Below are 18638 nucleotides of genomic sequence, written 5' to 3' on the forward strand. Positions count from 1 at the left end.
TCATATTCAACTCCCAGTTGAAGGGTTAATAAGTGTGACCCTACATTTGTTCTAAACAATACATGGAGGAGAAACAAATATTCTGCACATAACCAGCTACTACTTGCCTTACACCACATAATTTACACTTTTGTACACAGTAAAACTGTTTGAGGCCTATACCTACTAGGTAGTGTACATAATTTACAAATTCACAAAGATATATTTCCCATGGTCAAGCAAGTACAATCATTCTTACATGCAAACACAAAACAAACAAATTTAAATTTTCTTTTTGTCTCCTATTAAAACGGCTGCAAAAATCAACTTGCAATTGACAAAATCCTTACCTTTTGGAGGCTGGTTGGATTGAGTTGTGTTTTGTCAATAATTTTAACTGCAACCTGAAAATAATTTTGAAAGCAGTTAACAGAATGCTTGTTGAAATATTTTATATTTAAAATATTTCTTTTAGTCAAAATATAAGTTGAACAGCATTAGTATTCTCAGACAACAGGTTAAGGTCTCAGGATTGCCTGACACTCAAATCTAGTCAGGGTCTTTGTACAGTCAAGTATTGGAACTTATACAGATACTAAGATTTAAACAACCACTTTCACTGAAAGCAAACTTTCCTACAATGGTGCAAACATGAATGGACAATTACAATCACTTTTTTTGAGCTGAAATTCTACAGTGATATTTGAACAATACTGTTCATGTAAACACAGGGATGGTATTAAAGTAATAACATTCTACTGCACAATCATATTCAACTCCCAGTTGAAGGGTTAATAAGTGTGACCCTACATTTTGTTCCAAACAATACATGGAGGAGAAACAAATATTCTGCACATAACCAGCTACTACTTGGCTTACACCACACTACTATATTAATCTTCAACAGATTATTAATCTTTCCTACTATATTAATCTTCAACAGAAATCAGAAATGGTTTAGCTTCTAATATAAATTGGCAACAACCTTATCTATAAATTAAGAAAAAGAAACAGGAAAAAACACTCAGAATATACAGTTTAAATTCTGCAGTATTCCATTTTATTTCTTAAATGTGTTAGAATTGCATCAATTATCCCGATGATCTTTTAAGAGTATACAGAAAACCATGTTGTAGCCATTGCAGACATGTCAGAAATAAGGAATGCAGCAGCAACATTTGAGCTATTGCTGCTCTGTCCCACATATCTTAAATGTGCCTGTCTTTCTCTGCCACAGGCATCCAAAGCAATCAGCATGACTGCTTCAGTCCTTCAGGTCAATGGGAACAAATCAGAAGCAAAGAAACTCAAATAAGATTATTTAAAAAGTAAAAGTCTCATTTTGAAATACTTTCAAATATATGAATACAAGCTGAAAAAAATAAATGCAATTCTAAAATACCAATGCAACAGACATGGGCACACGCTTCTGTTAAAGCTAAAATAAACAAAAATAAAACTTACTTCCCTTCCAGTTAGAACATGACGTGCTAATTTTACTTTAGCAAAGTTCCCTTTGCCGATTGTCTTTAGAAGCCTATAATTTCCTATGTGGGGTTGGTCTTCAGCCGTAGATGCCACTGAATTCCTACATCTTGGTAGATTTTGTCTGCTACTTGATTTCGAGGGCTGGCTTGGTGATTCGCCATATCCATCAAGAGAAGTGTGCTGCAAAATTAATCAGGAACATACTACATGAAGCATTTTATGTTAATTATACATTTATATGGTTAAAATTACATTTAATTCTTTGCAACAATTAGATTTGTGATGGAGCTTGTATCTTCCAGCTCTCCATCCCATAGGATGATGATGGTTCGTGGGGTTTGATAGGAGGATACCCCACTCCTCATAAAGGAACAGCACGTGCATGAATGGAATTAGGTGAGTCGGGGTTGCACACGTCCAGACCCACGCTCTTGGCATCCCCTCCCGGATCCGGCGGCACGGTGAGGTCCAAGACGGCTGGGGGAAATTCTGCTGCAATTGTATCATCGTCCATTGAAATGCCCTATTAATGCAGAATTATTCTGTGGCAACTGTATGACTTGGATTATGATTACTTCCACCAAAACATATATGAAGAAAGGTACATTTCAACTCATCCCTGATAGAATGCAAAGCATACTCATTTAAAAATAGACCTATTGGGAAGGGGATCCAGGAATATGATTCTGATCACCTATTTGAGATAAAAATAAAATGTGGTCCAGTCTAATCCAAGCTCCTGTCCACTCCATCTGACCCTTCACCTTCCCAGTGAGTCGTCACTTTTTGTAGTCCTTGCATCAACCGATTTTCCTCCTTGAAATACACCAGGAGTGAACAAATTATGAAAGAAACATTAACAGCAATGCAGATTATAATCTATACATCGAGCACTCAAAAGCAAGAGATAAAGAGGTCAAACTGAAAGATACTGCGTCAGTCACAAGTCTGCATTGAGCGACTCTCGACCGAGTGGCAGCTCTTTTGTGGTCCTTGTTCCTGGGCTGCAGCCCCCAAACTAAAGGCAGCTTTGTCCCGATATTTCAAGTCTCGCTGGTCATGGGGAAGGTGGAGAGAGGCAGAATGCAAATGGGTTTCAATGCAGGCTGAATGAAATGACGACTCCTCGCGAAATCAGATTAGAGTTCAGAGAGCCGGGGCAGAGAGGCCTGTGTGAGTGAGGAAGCGGGCGGGTCAGAGCGTCCGTCCGTCCGCTCGCAGGGATCTGCCTTGCCGGCTCCGGCTCCATCTCCCAGGGAGTCCCAGCACGCCGCGCCGCATCCCTGCACAGATACTCGCGTTCATTCACACAACGGCTCGCGCGACTCAACCCGTCACGTTAAAACGTAACAATGTTTTCTTTAATTAAATATAATCTTACATTTTCTGTGTCGCGCTCATTCACGGTGGGCAATGGCGTTCTGGTCGACATTTTGGCTTCAGACTCGGTACATAGGCCGATTTCTTTTCCCTCGGTCTCCCTTTTTGTTGCTGCTGTTTGTCCTTTAGTGTCCAAAGGAAGGAAGGATCCGACCGGAATGTTCGCTTACATGTCGGGGAGGGAATCGTCCATTATTGACTGGTCGGGCATCTGTCGGTTCGTGAGGGAGGAGGAGGGGACGGTGGCTTGACTGAGAGAGAGAGAAGAGAAATCTGCATGAATGGAGACGGAGAAAAGAGGAGGAGGAAGGTGGGTTCGGGGAGGAAGAATGAAAGGCGTCGGAACTCGGGAGGACTTGTCACCACAAGCAGGCAGGAAGGACTGAGAGGGGAGTTTGCGAGCGTACATGCACCCCCCTCCAAGACGAGAGAGAGCGATCCCAGCGGCGGCCAGTTACAGTAGGAAGCCCATTCAATTGTACCGCAGACACGCTCTTCTTCCATGGACTTTCAGCGAACGGCATTCAAGTGTCCAATCTCCCTGCAATGCAAATCAATACAAAAAAAATGAAGATATAATTTGTGAAATCAATATAATTTGACATCAGTGAAATATTAATATCAACCTTGACCGTGCACAAAATAAAAGAAGGCTTTGCACCTCTGTGGGGACCAAAAAGGTGAAGAATCTAAATTGCATTTTCTTTCTTGGAGCAAAATAACTGATCGAAATGTTGGCAGGATATTTCCAAAGCTTTCGGGGACCTGAATTGTTGCCTTTCTCCTGGTAAGAGGATGGGGCGTATAAATGTAGTCGTCCATAGGGTGACACAAGGTCACAGTGAAGTGACCCTGAACAATCAGTTATCGCATGACAGTGGGACAGATTGAATCTGAAAGTCGCCGCATCTTTGCTTTGACCGGTGCAAGTCGTCGTTTTGTTATTAAGGTTTTGACGTTTGGCAAACCTGCAAAACAAAGCGTCAATGCAAAACACAGACTGAATGTAAAACTTCTCAGGAAATCGTGTAATGGTCATTTCACAAATCCACTGAGGACGGGCATAAATGTAAACCAAGTACACAATTCTCAACCGATCAGATTTTCATCGGAGGACTCAATATTCCTAGAAAATCCCAAGTAAAATATGATATATATTGTGATCAAGAGCCTTGAAATGATTATTTAATTGTTTTAATATACGTGGTTATAATTCAAAGTTCAACGCTGGGAAAAGTAGTAACGCAATGATTAGACCTCAGGGAATCATGGTGAAATACACAGACAGGTGATAAATGAAATTTAATACAAAGTGTGGGGTTGAGGTTGGGGTGGGGGGTGGGGAAGACATGAAAAACTAAATTGAACGCTTTTACAGCGATTTATGGGTTATTGAGACCTGGGTATTCCTGAGTGCTAATGTTCAAGTTGGTCATAATGTGAATAATGTATAACTAAAAGTTACAAATAATGACACAGAAGTTCGCCTTTTCCTGGCTACTACACCTCAAAAGAAAGAGTGCAGAGCGGGTTGACTCAAATAGTGGAAAGGAAGATTACATCTGTTATGTGGAAAGATTAGAGGGTTATAGACTGATGAATGATATAACTGAGGTGTTCAAATTTGAGTGGAGCAATCGTGGGGCAAAAAGGAACTGCTTTCAGTGGCAAAAAAAAGGTAACTGAAGGCAACAGGTTTAAAATTGGCAATTGTAATTCCATTTTTTCATACACACCAAACAGTTATAGTATGAAATGCACAAAATTCATGGAAGCAGATTAAGCAAGGGAATTTGGTATTTGAGATGGAGAACTCTGCAAGACTGTGGCAAAAAGCAGTAAAATTGTAACTTCCTTTTAAAGGGCCAATACAACTTGATGGACACAATAGCCTAATTTTGTGCTTTACAAATATTAAACAGAAGTAAGAACATGTTGTTGAAGCCTGCAAACTACAATTTGAAATGCTCAATATGTGCCTAACCAATTGCTATAATTGTCAAGATGTGGAATAGGTTATGGAAATTGTTTGTTTATTATAACATTGAGGTTCAATTTTTGATGGAGATGCTCCAATCTTGCAAGGTGTGCTCGTGTATTAAAATTAGCAATTCTGTTACAACAATTAAAACAACCTTTCCATTGAATCACTTTGTTTTATTTTGGAATATTTGTTACATGTCTTAAGTTGTTTATATTACTTTGCTATTTGTTGCACAATCAAAGGCTTGATATAATCCTATCTGTGTCAATTAGTCTTTGATGCATTGATGAAGCAATCTACTTTTCTTTCTGAGAAACATCACACCATTTGTAGATTTTCTACTTTTTAGAAAGTCATGACAACTGAAGTTTGAAAATCTAAAAACTTGTAGTGTTCACACTATGCGGGCGTAGAGAAGAACGATACATACAACAAAGCCTTGAGACTGGCCATCCTGTATATATGGGCCCCAGGCACTGACGTCAAGGCCTTGCGTCATTGGAGCGCCAGCCTGGGATTGGCTGGTGTTCCCGCCACAACTCCCGTATTCCTGCTGTGCAGGAGATCACCTGGGATGACAGTCAGAGTCACCCCCAGGTCCACATAGTCACCATGTTCGTCGACCATTTTGTGGGCCCGTCTGTGTCACCGTGCGCTACCGCTACACGATCCCTCCAGACCAGGGATCGGGCCATTATTCATTGACTTGGGTGGTCTGCCCTTGCATCACAGGGAAGGAGTGGTCACAGTCCACATATGCCAGTTTCAGGCGGTTCATGGTAAAAATCTCCTCCTTACTGCCTATGTCAAGGATGAAAGTGGAGCTGTTGTCCCTGATGACCCTTTAGGGGCCCTTGTTGGGTCATTGAAGGGGTGGCCGATGTGTTCCCCTTCACACGAACACATACTTTAAGTCCCTGGGGATGTTATGTCTGGACTGACCATGTGGTTGGGGTTGTTGCAGGACCAGGGACCCCAGTTTTCACCACAAGTTCTCATAGGTAGCCACGGGGTCTTCCGGGCATTTGTCATGGGCCAGGAACTCCTCCGTAATAATTAAGGGTGCACCATAGACCATTTCCACCACCAAAGCATTGGTCTTCCTTCGGCACGGTGCAAATCCCCAGAAGGACCCAAGGCAGTTTGTCCACTCAATTGGGACCCTTGAGCTGGGCCATCAAGGCCAGCTTCAGGTACCTATGAAACTGCTCCACCAACCCATTGGCCTGAGGGTGGTACACCATGGTGTGGTGGAGCTGTGCCCCAGGAAGTTAGCCAGCACTGCCCAAAGGTAAATTTTCCCCCCTGTCTGAGGTTAGGTGCTCTGGAACCATGAATTTGGGCACCCATGTGTCGATGAGTGCCCAGGCGCAGGTTTCTGTGATGGTATCAGCCAGCAGAATTGCCTCAGGCCACTTCGTGGAGTGGTCAACCATGGTTAGCAGCTATCTCGCCCCACAGGAAACTGATAACAGTTGAACCTGCGCCGTGCTTGTTCAAAAGTCTGTGTGGGCGCCTTTGTGTGTGTCTGTACATTTGAAGACGAGCAGTTCGTGCAGGTCTTGGCCCACTGGCTGACCTGTTTATGGAGGCCATGTCAGAAACACCTGCTAGCCAACATCTTGACCATGGCTCGGATTGCAGGATGCGCCAGGTTGTGTATGGCATTGAAATCCTGGCAATTCCATGCAGCTGAGACGATGGGGCAAAGGCTGCCAGTGGAGACGTCACACAGCAGTGTCAGGTTACCTGAGCCAATGGGGATGTCCTCCACTCTAAGGCAGAAGATGGCTGTCCTATATGTGGGATGCTGATGATGCTCTGGCGAGGGCCACATAGTCGACACCCTGGAACAGGTCATGTACTGACTTGATTGTGAGGCATGACAGAGCATCGGCTATCACATTGCTTTTCCCCACGATGTGCTGTATATCCATGGTAAATTTGGACATGTAGGACAAGTGTCTCTGTTATTGGGCCAACCATGGGTCTGATAACTGATGGAAGGCGAAGGTCAATGGCTTGTGATCGGTGAAGACCTTGAATTTCCAACCCTCCAAAAAGTAACAGAAATGTCTTACCACCGGGTAAAGCACCAATAGCTCTCAGTCAAAAGCACTATATTTGAGCTTTGGGGGTGGAGGTGCCTGCTGAAAAAGGCCAGGGGTTGCCACTGAGCTGTTCCAGTATGCTCCTGAGCTGGAGGTGTCAACTGTCGGAGCAGTAGATGCCTCTGGTCTAGGGTGTACCAGGAGGGTGGAGTTGGCCAGTGTGTCTTTGGGGGTTCTGGAATGCCCTCAAAGGTAATGTCCTTTGACTTGCCTGCCATCAGTGCGAAGAGGGAGCCCATGATGCGGGCCACTGCCGGAATGAATCTGTGGTAAAAGTTCATCATACCAGCAAATTCCAGTAGCCCTTTTACTGTACGTGGCTTGGCAAAGTGCCAGACCACCTTGGCCTTTTCAGGGAGGGGTTGTGCCCCATGTTTGTTTATTCTGTGCCCCAGGAAGTTGATAGTGTCTAGCAGAATTGGCACTTTGTGGGGTTAATTGACAAACCAAATTCACTCAACTGGGTGCACAGTTGTCTCAGGTGGGCGGGTGGTCTTTGAGGCTGTGGCTAATGGTGAGGATATCATCTAAATAAATGAACAAAAATGGGAGGTCCCAGCCCACTGCTTCCATCAGCCGCAGGAAAGTTTGTGCCATGTTTTTCAGACCGAAGAGCATGCAGAGGAATTCGAACACGCCAAAGGGGGTCTTGGGGACATCCTGGGGGTGAACTGGGATTTGGTAGTGCCCCCGGATGAGATCCACTTTGGAAAATACCATGCCCCACGCAAGATGGCAGCGATGTCTTGAATGTGGGGCAGGGGATATCTGTCGGGAGTGATGGCTTCTTTGAGGTGGCGGTAATTGCCACGTGCCCTCCACCACCCGGCTGTTTTTGGCACCATGTGGATGGGGAGGCACAGAGACTGTCAGAGCACCACAAAATCCTCACCTCCTCAATTTTCTTGAAATCCTCCTTTGCTAGGCTGAGCTTTTCTGGAGGGAGCTGGCGTGCCCTGGCGTGGAGTGGGGTGCCCTCGGTCAGAATGTGGTGCATTACCCTGTGCTTTGGCTCAGTGGCAGAGAACTCGGTGCCACTATGGAGGGAGATTCTGCCAGGATGCAGGTGAATTCATTATCTGAAAGCATTAAAGAGTCTAGGAGGGGAGTGAGTAGTTCGGCTGCCCCCAGAGGTAGAGTCTGAAAAATTCTGCCATGCAACAAATGCTGTCCCTTGAGGTCTACAGACAGGCAGTGGGCATGAAGAAAGTTGGCCCCCAGGAGTGGTTGTGCCACTGTCACAATGGTAAAGGTCCATGAACACTGACTGTTGCCGAACTGAAGGGGGATGGTGCTGGTACCAAAAGTACAGATGGAGGAGCTGTTAGCTGCCCTCAATGCTGGGCCCTGCTTGCCTTTGTGGGTGTTGAGGCCTGTTGGGGTGGGGGGGGGGGGGGCAGAATGCTTATCTCAGTGTCAATCAAGAAACACCTGCCCAACAAGGAGTCCCAAACGTAGAGGAGGCTATCACGTGGGCCAACTGCTGCAGCCATCAATGACGGTTGGCTAGGCATTTTCTGGAAACCCACAGGGTGGTGGCATCGATGGGCCTCCACACCCCATCGCTGATGATACTAGCAGAAATGTCCTTGGGCTATTAATGCCTCTCCACTGGTCTTGGCCTTACAGGCGGCTGTTCGTGGGTCTTGTGATGTGGTCTATGACGGCATTGGTGTCCTTCTTTGATCTCCAGAGTATGTCTGCCCATTTGCAACCCACCAAGGGTTGCTGAAGTCCTCATCCATGAGCAGGAGTCGGATATCTTTGGACAGCTACTCCAGAAAGATCCTCTTGAAGAGCAGGCAAGGCTTGAGACCCTCAAAGCGAGCATTTCACTTAATAGGGCAGAAGAGGCCCCATCCCCCAATTCATCCATATCAGCAATCGGATGGTGCCAGGAGAGCTCGAAAGTGTGGGTTAACAGCTCTTTGAGAGCTGCATATTTGCCTTGCTCCAGATGCTGCTGTAGAAAGTCTATGACCCTTGCTGCTGTGTCTTGATCAAGTGCACTCATGGCGTAGAAGTAGGGGGTGTTGGCAGCAGCGATGTGTTGAAGCTGGAACTGAGCCTCGGCCAGCTTGAACGGCATGTGTGGCTGCGACACCCAAAATGTTGGGGGCCTGAGTGAGACTGTGTGGATGGTCGCTGGCTCCGCCTAGTCTGTCATCTTTGGTTCCAACTGCCAGTTAGACCTGTTAGGGTCACCAATAGAGTGTTCACACTATGCAGGCATGGAAAAGAACGACACGCACACCAAAGCCTTGAAGTCGAGACTGGTTTATTGCACTGAGCGCCGTGTTTATATGGTCCCCAGACGCTGACATTAGAACCTCGCATCATCAGACCGCTGGCCTGGAATTGGCTGACGTTCCTGCCACAGCTCCTGTCTTCCCGCCATGTGGGATGTCATCTGGGACGACGGCCGGTGTCACCCCCAGGTCCGTATGATCGCTGAGTTCATTAGCCATTTTGTGGGCTGGTCCGTGTCTCTGTGCACGGGCCGCTTCAAGCTCTTTTTGTTTAACCAGCAGTATTGATGTGGGAAAGACCATTTCCAAATGTAGTAAATTAAAGGAATACTAACAGGGTTTGAAAAGTCACCCATATATTTTGGTCAGCAAGAAAATATTAATGTTATCAGCAATCCTTTAGATGGACTGAAGGTCTTCAACTTCCTTAAATTGAAATATGTCCTGGGAAGAATGAACAATATTCATTAGTGTTATATTATTTGAGCCTGCAGTCATCTTTTGTTTAAAAAAATCAACAATTGATGAATTTATAAAATTACATTTACCAAAATATCCACAATCAAAATAAAGTTTTGACAGAATATTTTGACTTGTTTAATTTTATTTGACTCCATAGATTCACAGAAATTCAGTTCAGAAATAAGCCCTTTGGCCCAACTTGTTGATGTTGGTCAAGAATGTGGGCCTGCATTTGGCCCACATTCCTCAAAACTTTTTCTATCTATGTAATTGTCTAAATACCATTGAAACATTGCAATTGTACTTGTCTCTACACTTCATCAACTCTGTGGAAAAAGTTTCCCCTCTTTTCCCTTTGAAATCTTTCCCCTCTCTTATTAAATCTATCCCTCTTTTTTAGATTCCAACACACTGGGAAAGACTACGACTATTTAATACACAAAATTTTCTGGAGACACTCATCAGATCACACAGCATTTTCAAGAAGTCGAGGGTAACCAACGTTTCAGGCCCATAAACTGGAGGAGCAACGTTTAATTTTCTGGCTGCGCACCCTCCAACCAGATGGCATTAACATCAACTTCTCTGGTTTCTGCTAGCCTACTTTTTGTTCTCCCTCCCTTCCCATTCTCTTTATCTTCTTTCCTCTGGTTCCCCACTCCCTTCCCTCTCCATTCACAGAGCCATCCCCTCCCCCCTGCTTGCTGGTGTGTTATCATTCCCTCATCCACCTATTACCTTGTGCCTTTGAGTCTGTGCTCCTCGCCATGCCCCTCCCCCTCACCATTTTGTTCGGGCACCTGCCTACATTTTGTCATAATTTGATGAAGGGCTTAAGTCTGAAACAATGGTTATGTGTCTTTATCTTTGCTACATAAAGTACCAACTGTTTGGTTTTTTTTATTTGAACCATGGTGTCTGCAGACTTTTATGTTTTACTCCTATGACTATTTAGCTTATTTATGTCATCCCTCTTATAAACATCTGTGAAGTCATCCCTCAGCCATCTACACTCCAGGGAAAAATGTCCATCCTCTCCTTATAACTTAATCCCTTTTCTGCACACGTTCCAGTTTAATGAGCCACAGCTGGATGACTACAGCTGCACATAATCCTTCAGGTGCGGTCACTCCAATTTCTTGCATAGCTGTTGAAGAGAGTTGAGGTAAGATGATACTATGTACTCCATGCTCTGACCAATGAAGGCAAGCATGCTAAATGCCTTTATAACCACTCTATCAAATCTGTATTGCCACTTCCAGGGAATTATATATCTGCACTCCTTGGTCTCTCTGTTCTACTGCACTTTCTAGGCTCTTACCATTCACCATGCCTGTCCTGTCCTTGTTTTAATTACCAATATGTAGCACCTCACATTGAGTTAAAATCATTGACCCACTTTTCTAGTTAAATTTAATTTTTTTTTTAAATATAGACATACAGTACAGTAACAGGCCATTTTAGCCCACGAGACTTTGCCGCTCAATTTACACCCAATTAACCTACACCTTGGTACGTTTTGAATGGTGGGAGGAAACCTACGCAGACACGGGAGAACGTGGAAATTCCTTAAAGAGAGCGTGGGATTTGAACCCCAGTCCTAACCACTGGTGTTGTAATAGCATCAAAGTAACAGCTACACTAACCATACCACCCTAGATCCTGATCGAGATCTAGATCCTGCTGCAATGTCAGATAATATTTTTCTTTGTCAACGATACCACCAATTTTAGTATCACCTGCAAACGTACTAACCAGGCTCACTACATTGTTATCCTAAGAGTTAATGTAGATAACAAACATCAGTGGACCCTGTGACACACCATTGATCATGGGCTCTGAATAACAATTTTCCACTTCAGCCCCTGACTCCAAATACCAAGCCAATTTTACATCCAATTGGCTTGTTCATCCTGGATTCCGTGGGATCGAACCTTTCAGACTAGCCTACCATGCAGGATTTTGTAAAAGGTCCATGTAAACAAAATCCACTGCCCTGTCCTAGTCAATTATTATCTCTTCAAAAAGCAATCACAGTGAGACATGATTTCCTAATCACAAAGCCATGCTCAGTGTCCCCAATAAGACCTGAGGTTTCTAAATGCTTAGAGATTATGTTTCTGAGAGTCTCTTCCAGTAACTTTCACATTTTTTTTTTAGTATTTTATTTAAAAATTTTCCATCCATGTAGTAGTTATGATTATAATATATTATACATCCTATCAGGAAACACATTGAAATTACTAAATGATCATTTTCACCCCCACCCCAGAAACCCCTCCTTCCCAACCACCCCCTCATTTTATATATATTTATAATATCTTCATAGGTATAAAAAAGAAAGCAAAAGAAAGCCTTTGGATTGCAGAGAAAGGTGTCATTCAGCACATATCTCCAGATCTATCATAAATACTCAGAGGAGAATCTTGCAGGGCTAGAGGCATAGGAAGGATATCATTACAAATTTAATCACATTACTTGGATGCACAGGCACCAAATTTGTAAAAACATAGGATATTTATTCTTCAAATTGTAGGCAATTTTTTTTCCAAAGGAATACCACTTTGAATTTCTGCATGCCACCTGAGCCAGAGATATATCAGATTTCCAAGGAATTGAAATACATTTCCTTGCTACAGCTAATGCTAATTTAAGAAATTCCAATTTATAGATTGATCATTTTAATTTAGGTCTTGTACCTTCAATATTTCCTAATAAAAAAATATATCAGGTCTTTGCAGAAATACAATTCCTATAACTTGTTCCAAAAAATTGTGTAAATCTGCCCAAAAGGGCCTTATTTTAGGGCAGGACCATGCTGAATGTACAAAAGATCCTACATTTTCACCACAACTAAAACATTTATCTGATAAATCTGATTTCAATTGATTTAACTTCTGTGGTGTAAGATATAGCTGACGTAAAAAGTTGTATTGGACTAGTCTGTCTTACATTAATAGAATTAGTCATACAATCCCTACACAAATTCTCCCATGTTTGTTCATCAATTGTAATATTTAAATCTGTTTCCTATATTTGTCTAGATCAATGAAGTCCTGGTTTGGGAGTTCAGGCTTGTAATAATGAGTATACCAAAGCAGTACAATTTTAACAATTCCACTCCTAATGAGAAGTTATGCTTCTGTACAACTAGATAGAAACATAGCTGGTCCAAGCTTATCCCTCAAATATGCTCTTAATTGAAAATAACAAAAAAGAATATTATGCAGTATGGCATATTTATTTCTCAATTGCTCAAATGACATTAATAACAATGTCATAACAATCTTTTAGATTAACAATTCCCTTACAAAACCATATGTTCAAGAACTAATTGTCCCTTGAGAAAGCTATAAGAGGATTGTGGATCAATGGCCTTTTAGGCAAAATAGACACTCTTGCACCAGTATCATAATTTATTTTATTCCAAATATTAAGCAAATGTTTCAATAATGATGCTCCTTGTCAGCAACCATCAATTTCAGATCCCACTTATATATAAATTCTTCTTGTTTCCTCTCTCCTATTTTATTAATTTCTGTATTAACCCATGCCAATTTTTTCTTTCTTTGGCTTGGCTTCGCGGACGAAGATTTATGGAGGGGGTAAAAAGTCCACGTCAGCTGCAGGCTCGTTTGTGGCTGACAAGTTCGATGCGGGACAGGCAGACACGGTTGCAGCGGTTGCAGGGGAAAATTGGTTGGTTGGGGTTGGGTGTTGGGTTTTTCCTCCTTTGCCTTTTGTCAGTGAGGTGGGCTCTGCGGTCTTCTTCAAAGGAGGTTGCTGCCCGCCAAACTGTGAGGCGCCAAGATGCACGGTTTGAGGCGTTATCAGCCCACTGGCAGTGGTCAATGTGGCAGGCACCAAGAGATTTCTTTAGGCAGTCCTTGTACCTTTTCTTTGGTGCACCTTTGTCACGGTGGCCAGTGGAGAGCTCGCCATATAACACGATCTTGGGAAGGCGATGGTCCTCCATTCTGGAGACGTGACCCATCCAGCGCAGCTGGATCTTCAGCAGCGTGGACTCGATGCTGTCGACCTCTGCCATCTCGAGTACTTCGACGTTAGGGATGAAAGCGCTCCAATGGATGTTGAGGATGGAGCGGAGACAACGCTGGTGGAAGCGTTCTAGGAACCGTAGGTGGTGCCGGTAGAGGACCCATGATTCGGAGCCGAACAGGAGTGTGGGTATGACAACGGCTCTGTATACGCTTATCTTTGTGAGGTTTTTCAGTTGGTTGTTTTTCCAGACTCTTTTGTGTAGTCTTCCAAAGGCGCTATTTGCCTTGGCGAGTCTGTTGTCTATCTCATTGTCGATCCTTGCATCTGATGAAATGGTGCAGCCGAGATAGGTAAACTGGTTGACCGTTTTGAGTTTTGTGTGCCCGATGGAGATGTGGGGGGGCTGGTAGTCATGGTGGGGAGCTGGCTGATGGAGGACCTCAGTTTTCTTCAGGCTGACTTCCAGGCCAAACATTTTGGCAGTTTCTGCAAAGCAGGACGTCAAGCGCTGAAGAGCTGGCTCTGAATGGGCAACTAAAGTGGCATCGTCTGCAAAGAATAGTTCACGGACAAGTTTCTCTTGTGTCTTGGTGTGAGCTTGCAGGCGCCTCAGATTGAATCATCACCCTGTACAAAAAAAAGGCGAGAAATCAGACTGCTCAAACTACAGGAGAATCACGTTGCTCTCCATTGCAGGCAAAATCTTCGCTAGGATTCTACTAAATAGAATAATACCTAGTGTCGCCGAGAATATTCTCCCAGAATCACAGTGCGGCTTTCGCGCAAACAGAGGAACTACTGACATGGTCTTTGCCCTCAGACAGCTCCAAGAAAAGTGCAGAGAACAAAACTAAGGACTCTACATCACCTTTGTTGACCTCACCAAAGCCTTCGACACCGTGAGCAGGAAAGGGCTTTGGCAAATACTAGAGCGCATCGGATGTCCCCCAAAGTTCCTCAACATGATTATCCAACTGCACGAAAACCAACAAGGTCGGGTCAGATACAGCAATGAGCTCTCTGAACCCTTCTCCATTAACAATGGCGTGAAGCAAGGCTGTGTTCTCGCACCAACCCTCTTTTCAATCTTCTTCAGCATGATGCTGAACCAAGCCATGAAAGACCCCAACAATGAAGACGCTGTTTACATCCGGTACCGTACGGATGGCAGTCTCTTCAATCTGAGGCGCCAATTTTTTACTTTCAAAGGAAAAAGCAAGAAATCTCATTTGCGCCGCTCGATAATAATTTCTAAAGTTAGGAAGCGGTTGACTCCCCAGTTCATATCTCTATTTTAACTTTTCTAATAGAAACTCTTGACATTTTATCTTTCCAAAGGGATTTCGTTACATGTTAAAATAGATAATATTTGAAAAAGAAATTTTATTCTTGGAAATACATTCATCTTTATACAATTCCAAATAAAGTTGTAGGTAAATTAGTCAATTTTTTCAAGTCTTCCTCAATCTTTTTAAGTAATGGTAAATAATTCAATTCCTATATGTTCTTCAAATGACTATCTGTGCGTATACCTAAATATTGAATACCCTCTTTTAGCCATTTAAACTGAGAATCCCTTTGACATTGCTTATAATCATCTTTTGTTAATGGCATAATTTCACTGTTATCCCAATTTATTTTATAACCTGATGTTATGAGCCCAGAGGACCCCAAAACCCAGCAGCAATATTCACAAGACTTAAACAAAATTTGCTTTTAATTATCTTTAAACATGAACACAGAATCACACCTGAACTTATCACTATTAAATTAACTAACCTAACTTGTCCCCCTTCTAATTCTTAGCACACGAGTATGTAATGTGTGTATAAGCTCAGAAAAGCTCTTTGGTTCACAGTCAAATCTCACTTCTCATTTCTCTAAGTTCACTGGTTGCTGGCACTTCTTATACTGTGCACAGAATTTAATATTTATGAAGTTCACCAGGCTTTGGTGCTAGAAAGGTAAATGGTTAGCACCCAGGAAGGTTTTTGTTGGTTTTCAGGGAAAGATTTATTGTTTATTGGATACCCACAACTGATTTCTTGTAACCAGCCACTTCAGTGTCATGCCAAAGAAACTTTCCCTATCAGGATTTTCCAAATGATAACCTCTTTCTTTCAGGTCACCACAGAGTGCCTTTTTGTTTCTCTTATTCCAAGTGAAACATTAGACAGCCAGTTCTCTCCTCTTGCATGAACCACAAGGGCTTTGACCAGGCTGAACAAAGCACTTACAAACCCATCTTCTAAAAGGGGCTTTCCACAAGCTTTCCAGCTTGTCCTGTTCCATTCCCAGCTGCTGTTACCAGCTGAAACACTGTAGAAGTGATCTCTATCTCTCTCTCTCTTTCTTGCTCTCCCTCTCTCTCTCTCAGAGAGAAAGCCTGTTTTACTCTCTCTCTCTCTGCTTGCAAAACCACATGACACTCTTTGAACAGCAGGTTCTGATAAGATCTTTCATTTGTTGCCTTTTTGTAAACAACAATCCATTAGTGAAGTCTCTTGGGCACTCTCCAAAGCTCTTGCAAAGACTATAGGCCCTGACATGTCTAGCATGGGGAAGAGCTCCAGTATTTTAAATAAGATCTGTTTTAATGTGTTGTATGTGACCTACTCTAACAAACCTTTCCCAATTTATCTCCCAAAACCATATCTGTATACTCTGTCATACAAACAATTTGTATAATTCCCTTAGATGTTCTACCCATGTGTCACTTTTTGTGACAAAGTCATCTGTATGTCATCTGTATGTGTTAACCCTTGGATTACCGAATTAATCATCCTTTGGAATATTGCAGGGGGTTTTTCACTCCAAAAGATAACACATTATACTCATATAAACTGGATGGAGTTACAAAAGCTGAAATATTCTTTCCTCTCTCAGTTAGAGACACACACCAGTAACCGTGCAACAAATCCAACTTAGTAAGAAATTTAGCTTTCCCAATTTTATCAATACAGTCATCTATTCTCAGAATAGGATGAACATCTGTTTTAGTTACTGAATTAACCTTCCTGTAATCTATACAGAACCTAACAATTCCATCTGGTTTAAGTACCAGAATACAAGAAGAACTCCAATCTGTGTTTGAAGGTCTAATAATATCATTTTTCAACATACATTCCACCTCCTGAACCATTATTTTACTTTTCTGAATTTTTATTCTATATGGGTGTTGTTTTATGGGACTTGCTTCTCCCATGTCCACATCATGATAAATCACTGATATCCTTTTTGGCACACCAGCAAACATATTTGTATATTTCAAAATTAATTCTTTCAACTGCATCTGTTCTTGTGATTTAAGATGACCTAAGTTTTCCTCCAAATTTTCCAAAATTGCTGAGTTAAACAGGCACACAGTAACCATGGCTTCTTTAAGGTTACCTTCACAAGATTCTGTTTCCATAATCTTATGATTCATAACTTCCTCAACTCTGTCAACAACTAACACCTCTGATACAGATGGTTCCACTACCCTTATCTTCTAAATAAGGTTTCATTAACAATTCACCCTTCAAGTCATATCCACAACCCATTTCTTTAATCTTCTGTTTACTTACTGCTTTATCCCTTAAGTCAATAAATCTGTATCTGTCCTCCATTACTGAATTAATTCTTTCCTTGACAAAGAGAAATCCTTACTCTCACAATTACTCTGCTCTTCCAAAATTATTTCAGAAGCACTGGGCAAGTCTCTATCAACTGTATCATCCTCTGCTCTCATCATTTTCTTAGACAAAGACCTTGTTATAGCATATGCAGGATATATCTCACAATCCTCCTTAATATCATCCTTACTAGGTTGATTTGTTAATCTCAAAACTGACCCAACTTTATCCTCCATCAAATCATACCCTAATAAAAATGAAACTCCTTGCACGGGTAACTTTGAAATGACTTCTACTACAACAGGTCCTTTAACTAATTCTGAATTCAGCACCATGTTGTGAAGAGATATTGTCTCTACCTCATCTCCAACACTTTTAATCAAAGTTGTCTCCTCTGTGTCAGTATTTTGATCAAGAGTTAAAACATTTTCCAACAACAGCTCTTATTATCTCTAAGAATTTTAAATGGAAGCTGAGATTCTCCCTCCTTTACTGAAACCAAGCCCTCTGACACAAAAGGTTTGAAACCTTCCATAACACCCTTACCAAGTTTGGATCATCTGCTCTCCTTAAATTCAACTGTCTGAATACATGCTTCTGGTAAAACCTCTTTTTCTCATCTCTTTTTCAATACTGGACAATTCACAATAACATGACCAGCCTTCTTACAAAAATGACATACAAATCCAGAAGTTCTGTCCTTTCCAAAATTAATTTCATCTTTTCTCTTAACACTCTCTCCAGACTTAATTTCAGTCTTACCAATCTGCTCCACATTAACCCTCTGAACAGACTTACTAATCTGTTCCACATTAACTCTCTGAATATGCTTACTATTCTGAGATGTATTTTTATGAATCAGGGCAAATTCATCTGCTAATCTAGCTGTTTGCTGCCACGTCCCACATTTCTCTCATCCAGGTACAATTTAATCTCATTTGGAGCACACCTTTTAATTTCCTCAATTAATATCAATTCTTTCAATCTGTCAAAATCATTATTTATTCCTTTTGTGACACACCAATGGTCAAAACACACAGATTTTCCCAGAGCAAAATCCATATAAGATTGGTTCCACGTTTTCATCAAACTCCTAAATTTTTGTCTATATGCTTCTGGAACCAACTTATAAGTTTTCAATACTGCTTATTTAACTGTATCATAATTTGCCACTTGTCAAACTAGAGTATGCAATTTGTGCTTTTCAATACACTTTGGAGCATGAGGCCATTTTTTCTTTTGGTCATCTTGAGATCCCAGCATCCTTTTCAAAAAGTTTAAATCTATATCTCTCTCATCAAAAGGAGGAACTAGATTTACCTCTCCCCAGGAGATACAGCCTCAATTCTCTTACTTCTCTCCATCTCGA

At 42.1% G+C, this 18638-nt stretch overlaps 1 protein-coding gene across 17 annotated transcripts in view; it reads right to left on the reverse strand.

Annotated features, from left to right (window-relative positions):
- The window catches only part of LOC138760542 (serine/threonine-protein kinase MARK1-like), a 302067-nt gene that overhangs the window by 190191 nt on the left and 93238 nt on the right, over positions 1-18638 (reverse strand). For 12 of the 17 annotated variants that reach the window (XR_011355689.1, XM_069931242.1, XM_069931237.1 and 9 more), the window contains 3 exons: positions 2849-3388; positions 1444-1647; positions 330-383 (listed from right to left, as the gene is read on the reverse strand). Coding sequence is in view for 15 of the 17 variants with exons in the window: in XM_069931242.1 (XP_069787343.1) it covers positions 330-383; positions 1444-1647; positions 2849-2899 (309 nt within the window). In the remaining 2 variants the exon portion in view is untranslated. Of the gene's footprint in view, positions 1-329; positions 384-1443; positions 1648-2848; positions 3389-3508; positions 3740-18638 lie in introns of those variants that run through there. The other 5 variants (XM_069931244.1, XM_069931238.1, XM_069931235.1 and 2 more) reach the window with 5 other exon arrangements.

The sequence above is a fragment of the Narcine bancroftii genome, chromosome 4, assembly GCF_036971445.1.
Source record: "Narcine bancroftii isolate sNarBan1 chromosome 4, sNarBan1.hap1, whole genome shotgun sequence".
In the NCBI taxonomy this organism is placed as follows: domain Eukaryota; kingdom Metazoa; phylum Chordata; class Chondrichthyes; order Torpediniformes; family Narcinidae; genus Narcine; species Narcine bancroftii.